The 8,424-nt window shown below is 39.0% G+C and overlaps 1 protein-coding gene across 1 annotated transcript in view; it reads right to left on the bottom strand.

The window, feature by feature from the left end:
* SMIM13 (small integral membrane protein 13) overlaps positions 1-7,615 on the bottom strand; it is a 28,201-nt gene extending 20,586 nt beyond the window's left edge. The window contains exon 1 of the mRNA XM_011373239.2: positions 6,999-7,615. Within this exon, the coding sequence (XP_011371541.1) occupies positions 6,999-7,074 (76 nt within the window). The 5' untranslated portion in view covers positions 7,075-7,615. The remainder of the gene's footprint in view (positions 1-6,998) is intronic.
* Between the last annotated feature and the right edge of the window lie 809 nt (positions 7,616-8,424).

Genomic DNA, 8,424 nt, shown 5'->3' with positions numbered 1-8,424 from the left:
TGAGTTACTCGAAAGGGAAATTATCTTAAGTGGGCCTAACTCAATTAAGTGAAAGACTTTAAAAGAAAGACTGGCACCTTCCCTGGTATCAGAGATATTCTCCTGCTGATTTAAAGAAGCAAGTGACCAAGAGACCCACAGTCACAAGGAGCCAAATTCTGCCAACCACCACATGAGCCAGGCCAACACACTGACTACAGATTTGTGAGATCGGGAGCAGTGGATCCAGCTAAGCTATACCTAGACTCCTGATCCACAGAAACTGTGAGCTAATAATTACGTGTTGTTTTAAACTGCTCAGTTTGTGTAATTTGTTATGCAGCAATAGAAAACTAATATACCAATTCTTCCAAAAAAATAAAAGAGAAAGGAACATTTCCCAATTCATTTGATGAGGTCTGCATGACCCTTATGACAAAACCAAAGTCATTTAAGAAAACTACAAATATTCCTCATGAATGTAAATAGAAAAACCTCAAAAATTTAGTAAATTGAATCCTGCAATATATAAAAAGAATAATACATCGTGAACAAAGGGGTTTATCTGAGGAATGTAGATTTGCTTTAACATTCAAAATCGATATAATTCACTAGAAGACAAAGAAAAACCATATGATTATCTCAATAGGTACAGAAAAAAGGCATCTGAAAAAAATACAACATCTATTTCTAATTTCAAAAAAAACTCAGCAAAGTAGTAATAGAAAGGAACTTTTCTTCTTCAACTAATAAAGAATATCTACAAAAAACCTACAGCTAACATACTTATTGGTGAAAGACTACAAGTTTCTCTCCAAAAGATCAGGGAGAAAGGTCTGTTTTCACCCCTTTCGACACTATATTGGAGGTACGATGAGGCAAAAACTAAAAGACACACACATTGGAAAGCATAGGTAAAACAATGAACCTCTAGGAAGAAAATCCTATGGAATTTACAAAAAATAAAGGAATCCCCTCCCCTAAATCTTACAAAGAATTGTTAATTTGACAAGGTAACAGGATATAAAGGCAATATGGAAATAAATGAATGAATGAGTGAATGAATGAATGAGTTTAGCAGCTTTACTGAATATGTCAATACACAAAAATCATTTCTCTGTATAATTAGCAGCAAACATTACAAGAATACCCTTTACGATAGCATCAAAAATATGAAACCTTTAAATTAAATTAGACAAAATCAGTGCAAGAACTATATTACACATTGAAATATACAAAATGTTGCTAAGAGAAATTGAAGTCCTAAAATAAATGTCAATTCTCTTCAACTATAGATTCAATAGATCAGTTTTAACAAGCTGATTCTAAAGCTTATAAGAAAATGCAAAGGATCTAAAATAGCCAAAACCCTGAAAAGAATAACACTGCATAATCTACACAGTTGACATAAGAATAGACATATATAGATCAATGAAACAGAAGAGTCCCCAGAAATAAATCCATACATACAGAGTCAATTGATTTTCAACAACTGCCTTTTCAATAAATGATGCTAAAACAGCTGGATATCCTTATGTAAGGAAAAAGAATCCCAATCCTTAACTCAAACTCAATCTTAACATCCATCAATAAGTAAACAAATTGTGGTATATCCATACAATGGAATGTTATCCAGCAATAAAAAAATGAATCACTTATACACACAATAACATAGATGGATTTCAAAAGCATTACGCTAAGTGAAAGAAGTCAAACACAAAAAGCACGTTGTAAGATTCCACTTGTAATAACTTTTAGAAAAGGCAAAATTATGGTTATGGAAAGCAGTTCAATTGTTGCCAGGGGCTTGAGGACTGACTACAAAAGGGCATGAGGGAACTTTCTGAAGTGATGAAAATGTTCTGTATCCTGATTGTGGTGGTGGTCACACTACTGTGTAAAATTTTCTAAAGAACATCAAATTAGTCTTTGGATTTCTGTTCACAGATTTTACCTTATTCTACCATTATTCTGAAATGTGTATTATCCTAAGTAAAACTAAAGGTAGTTTAAATTTTCTAAAACCAAATTTAATCTTTGAAGATTCATTTTTCACACATCAATTAATTCCTATTTATTCACCTGTACCTAAATGTGAGATAGATAAGCAGAAATATACTACATCCTCAGTATTCCCGGATTCCATTACTTGCAAAGTCACCTACTGGCATAAATTCTGCAGGTGATGCATGTAAAGTACCACAATCTGGATGCCTCCTGCCCCCATCAATGTTACTCATCCTAGCCAATTCTTCAAGAGCTGATAATCAATTCATTTATTCATTCATTCAAATATTCATAGAGCACCTACCATGTTCCAAATACCATCCTTACTGCAACATCTGTGCCCAATGATAACAAAGAAATATAGGAAAAAATAAAGCAGAGCAAAGGGAAAGGGGCAAGTATGAAGGAAGCTTGAATCTGAGGTTAGGGAGGCCTCAAGGACAGCTAGAATGATGAAGTTGCCATTTACTGAGATGATAAAGGCTGCAAGAAAACCAAGATCAAGAAAGTGGTTTTAGATACGCACTAAATTGGAAATGCTCGTTATACTCACCATTGAAGAGTTTTTATAACCCAATCTTCAGCCCATCCTACCTTGGAGGTCAGGGGGTGGAGATGAAACTTCCCATCCTCTAATGATATGTTTGGTATTTTTAGTGACCAGCTGCTATCCTGAAACAATCTAGGGGCCCCACCCTGAGCTGCCTCATTAACATAAACTCAGGTGTGGTCAAAAGGGCCTGCTATGAATTATAAAAGATGCTATCATTCAGGAAATTCCAAGGTTTTGGGGAGCTTTGTGCCCAAAAGACCAAACATTTTTAATTTTCTCATGGAGATGAACTCAGTACTTGCCCTCTGCTCTCAGAGACATGGGCGAAGAAAAAGTTTGTTTAGTACAGCAGAGGGAATATAGTCAATAATATTGTAATGACTACGTATGGTGCTGGGTGGGTACTAAACTTATCGGGGGACCATGTCAGAAGTTATACATATCTAACTACGATGCTGTATACCTGAAACTAATATATATATTTTTAAATTAAGTTTATTGTGGTAACATTGCTTAATACAATCATATAATTTTCAGGTAAACATTATTATTTGACATCTGTATATTCTATTGTGTGTTCACCACCCAAAGTCCAGTTTCCTTCAGCTTGAAACGAATATATTATTGAATGTCAACTATAACTGAAAAAAATTTTTTAATTAAATAAAAGCATAAACTACATTTTGAAAAATTTTTAAAAAGCTTGTTTCTAGTCGGATAGTGATAACAGGGAATGAATATACAAACCTAAGTTGATTCATTTCACGTAAAAGTACAGTGTACCCCCATTAGTAGACCTTTTCTTGGACTCTTGCAATTTATTGTTGAAAGTAATGACTATGTTGTATTCTTTTCCAGAATTTGTTATTCCGTGGTAGAACCAGATTTTAGTTCTCTTCGTGTTTCAGAACCATGCTTCCAAGAGATGCTCAAATATTTGGGAGATGAATGAGTGTATGTCATATGGCCCAAAGACTGGGAATGAATGAGGAAGGTAAAATAATGCCTAAGGTTTGTGAAAACACGAGTTGTTTTAGGGAAAGATTCTATGAAAACATTGCCTATGTGAAAATTGCATTCAGAAACTCAGATTTTACTAGTTTCCTTGTGTCTCCCCTACTGGAGTGAAAGGTCCTCAAGAGCAGGGATTATGCTTTATTAATTTGTGGACACTCTTCACCACCACCACAGTATCTGAACATAAGAGTTCATTTAGTACTGTATTAATATAAGGGTTATCCATTCTGAAACAATGCTGATTTGTACCACACTTAAGACTTATGTGTAATGGGAATATAATAATCTATATTGGGACTCTTTCTTCTTCCTTCTTAAAATACATGAAGGCCTATTATACATCAGGCACTACTCTAGGATCCAGAGACAGAGCAATGAATAAGCCAAACAAGGTCCCCATGCCTTCATGGAGCTTAAACTAAACTCTCACTGGGGAAAGAGACACATAAAATAGCTTATTTCTGAGAATGCTAAGTGCTTTGAAAACTAAGATTAAATGAGTGACTGGACAGACTACCGTAGGTGGTCAGGGTCCTTCTCTCTGAGACAACAACTGATGTGAGATCTGAATGGAGAGAAACCAGCCATGTGAAGAGCAAAAGGAAGAATGAGGAGTGTACAAGGTCTGCCTGTTGGTAGAAAGTTGAGAGTAGTGAGGAGAATGGAGAGATTTATGGAGAATGAGGTGGCTACATCACAGATCCTTGTAGGGCACAGTAAGAAATCTGGGTTATATTTAGAGGGAAATGGGAAGTCATTGGAGGATAAACTTTAAACAAGGAGTGATGTTTTTAAAAGAGTGGAACTGATCTAATAAAGCAAAAGAAACAAAAAACTGGATGGTAGGAGAGGGGGATACCAACTGGAGCCAAAACTCAGTCAAGACCACGGAAAAGATTGGGACTTGGGATGAGAAGATGAGAAGGGAGATAAGAAAAAACAAAATAAGATGGGTTGAAAGTCTATTTACAGACTGTCACTCAGGCAGCCAAGTTTACAACAGCCAATAGGGAAATGAGAGGATTCCTCTCTAGAGAGATGGAATACCCACAGAGAATGGAACCTCTAGATACTAACAATTAGGGATTCCCCTGAAGAAGCCCTATCACCCTGCAATGATGAGCCCAGAGCTGACACTGAGAATTTATCATCATCTCTTACTACCTCACCCTTAAATATAAAGAGAATAGATCATTAGACATTTGCAGAAAACCTCCAATCATAAAAAGAATCCAAAGCAATCAAACAAAAATAAAATATATGTAAGAAATAAAGGCAATGCAGAGAAAAAAAATTTATTAAAAATAAAAACAGGAGGTCCAACATCCAACCAACAGAAGTTTTGAAGAATGAAGAAAATGGAGGGGAGAAAATTATCAAAGATCTAATAAAAAATTTCCCCAGATATGCGGAAAATCTCAATCAAAAGGGCCCAGAAAAAAAAAAATGAAAGAGAAACATACCAAGGCATACCATTATGACATTTCAGAATATCAGTAATTTAAAATAAAAAAAAAAAAATCCTGAAAGAATCTAGAAAGAGAAACCAAGTCACTTATAAGGACCAGAAAATAGAAGACATTAAATTTCTCAAAATTAGACCTAGGAAGCTAGAAATCAATGGAGTAATAATTTTAAAATTCAGATGAAAATATCTGCAACCTGCAATCTGTTCAAATTATCAATCAAGTATAAAGGTAGAAAAATAAAATAAAATAAAAATTTCAGGCAGGCACTAGCTCAAAAAATTATTTTCCATGCATTCTTAGAAAGCCACTAAAATATATGCTTGAACAAAACAAGACTGTGAAATGAGAAAGATGGTCACATGAGATCTGGAAAACAGTTTCCAGCAGAGAAAAGGAAAGAGTAGGCTGAGAATGAAAATTTCAAGAAAAATGGAGAAACCATACAAGAAAGAAAACATAGTCATATTACACTATTTGATCAGCAGGAACTATTTACACTGTCAAAATATAAATCTTAACTATCAAGTTAACCAAAACTGTCATTAGTAATGGCATGCAGGAAAAGAAATGGGGACTATATCATGGTTAGTAAATAATGTCAAAAATTGTAAAATCAAGAAATAGCTCTGAATAAATTACTAAAAATATGGAAATAAACAACTAAGGAAAACAGTGATACTGAGGATTAAAGGGAACTTCTTTTTTTATAACTCTTTTAGTACTACTGGCTTTGAAACTTTATTTCTTTTGTTAAAAATATTTGAGAAAACATTTTCTGAATAAAAAAGTCTGACTAGTATGTGAAAAGTAGATTATAAAGAAAAGAGGGAACAGAAAAACACTAGTTAGAAAAATGAGGCAAGCCCAAAACAGAGGATGGTGGTGGTGTTAGACATAAAGAAGAAAACATATTCTAGATTTTTTAAAGAAATAAAATTGGACTTTCAGATGGAGTTGATATTTGTAAGGGGAGATGGATGAGAAGCAAAAGGCAAAACAAAGTATGATACCCAAGTCCTTGGCTACTGGTAACATGTGAGATGGGAAGGGTGGGGTGAGGGAGAACAGGTGGTACATTTAGTACATCATATAATGAATACACCCTATACTACATAGAGCCTATAGTATTTATTTTGAATTCTGACCAATAATTTCATCAACCTGAACCCATACTTCAATACTGCAATTATGAAAAAAGAAACTCACTGACATCTGGTTCTAAATACTTCCCAAATTTTCACAATTACTCAGCCACTCTAAGAGACTTGTGGTTATCAGTTACTGTGTATAAAGAAATCAAAAAGATCTAAAATTGTGCTAATATTACCTTAAGAAAGTTTTATGTCCCCTCATTCCAAGAAGGTAAAACTCACAGCAAACATAACAGCACCATTATTATAGAACTAAGAGTTGGGTTACCTGACCCTGGAAGTTTAATGTAGCCAGTGTTTTTAAGTTCTGCCTAGTCTCAACATTTCTGTTTGGAATTTAGTTTAAGCCTGAACTCTAAGTAAACAATTTCACTTGTGCTCAAATCCAACTCTAACCCTATCTTTTCGTAAATGACAGTAATGAAACCTCTCATTATCATTGGGGTCAGAATCTGTTAAAAACTTAAAGGAGTAACCAATCACTTCACCTTCGGATACAGGCCAAGGTTAAAATCTGGGCAGAGTGTGGTAAGAATGGCAATCAAGGGCAGACGCGGCCGGTGAAGCAATATCTGGTTTAAGCCCGAGTCAAGATGCCCAGTCTTGGATCCTGTTCCTTCCCTCTTCAGGATGCCAGAGGGCCTGTCATAGGTCTGAGTTCACTCCTGAGAGGTCAGTGGACAGGTAAGAGGTAAGATGATTTAAGACACTTGTCCACGCCTTAATATTTTTTAACCAGACAAAACCAGCAAGTCAGCAACACGAGTCGAGCTGGCGTTTGTACCGCAGCGTGCAATTCCCCACGGTAGATGCCCCACTCACCGCACACCATCAGCAGCAGGACGATCAGCAGCGTGGCCACGAACACCAGCAGGGTCAACCCGACGTTGTGCCACATCTTGGAGGTTGGGGGCGGCCGGCTCAGAGCGATGCGGCGGTGGGCGCGGGCGGGAGGGCAGGCGGCGCGTCCCGGGTTTCAGCGGCGGGCGCCGGGCGCGGCGGGGCGCCGGGGCGGCATGGGCGACGGTCGCCCCCTCGGCAGCGCCCCCAGGGGGCGGGGCGGCGCGAGGCAGGCGCCGTGGCCGACTCCGCGGACCGACCCTCCTTCTTACCCCAGCCGACGGAGCGAGGGCGGAGGCGGGCCGGGAGGCGCCCCTATCCCCTCATCGCTCCGGGGAGCCGGGGACACGGCGCCCGGAGACCACGGCAGCGGCCGGATGCGCTTCCATGGCGGACACCACGCGCCTGTGGACAGGAAAGAGGGCGAGCACAGGGACGCGCGGCGACCACACGGCCTTCGTCGCTGCCCGCCCGAGTAGTATTCTGCCCTCACGGACTACAGGTAACGTCTCCTGGAAGCCGCTGCAGCTGCTTCTCAGTCCTAGGCCCCCACCCCCTGCAGCAGCTCATCACCGACAGCCTCCACCGCCTGCCCGGCCCCCTGCGGCGCGGGGGCAGCTGGGAGATGGAGTCCTGAGTCTGGTGGAGGTTTGAGGGGGCCGCCCCACAAGGACTACAACTCCCAGAATGCACCACCTGTTCTGTTGCTTTGCTTCGCCCTCCCTCTCGCCCCCTCTGCCTTTGGTTTTCCTCAAGTCACAACCTCTATCTACCCACTGCGGGTTTTGTGTTCTCTGGAACCCGCGCGGTTGGCTGTGCCAAGCGCCAAAGGGATTTCAGCCATTTACTCCACAAACAAAGCTTTTTGTTTAAAACCATGACTGACGAACCACGAATAGGAAAGGGGTGGCAGCTCCCTGAAAAACTGGTTACAAGTGAACCTAGCCAAATAGTTGTAGGTGAAGGTTGTATACTTTGTACTTTTGAGGAAGTATCCACATCCCTGCCAAAGAAACCAGCCAGGGGCACGTAATCTCCCTTTCCACCCTGTAACAGATGTTGTTCTATGTTTTCATAGGTAATGTATTTCAAAAATGGTCCATGGGGGACTTAAAGACATCTGCTTTGCCTTTAATTCACCTAAATTATCAATTTAATCCTCTGCTTCTTTGAGACCAAGCAACAAATGACCCACAACTGAAGATTTTGCTGCACTGGCTTGAACAAACCAGTGTGAAACAAGACACTTTAATAATCTCAAGTACTCTATCTTTACCTGAAATTAAAACTCCTCAATTCCTCCAGATTACATACATTCATTAGAGAGATAAGCCCAAAAGGAGAGAGAATAAATGTGTAGATAGCCCATTTTTAGGAGGAACCAGATATAGCCTTCATTTTTTTTTGT

Source organism: Pteropus vampyrus, unplaced genomic scaffold (assembly GCF_000151845.1).
Source record: "Pteropus vampyrus isolate Shadow unplaced genomic scaffold, Pvam_2.0 Scaffold221, whole genome shotgun sequence".
NCBI classification, from domain to species: Eukaryota; Metazoa; Chordata; class Mammalia; order Chiroptera; family Pteropodidae; genus Pteropus; species Pteropus vampyrus.
This window is presented reverse-complemented; position numbering and strand designations above follow the sequence as displayed.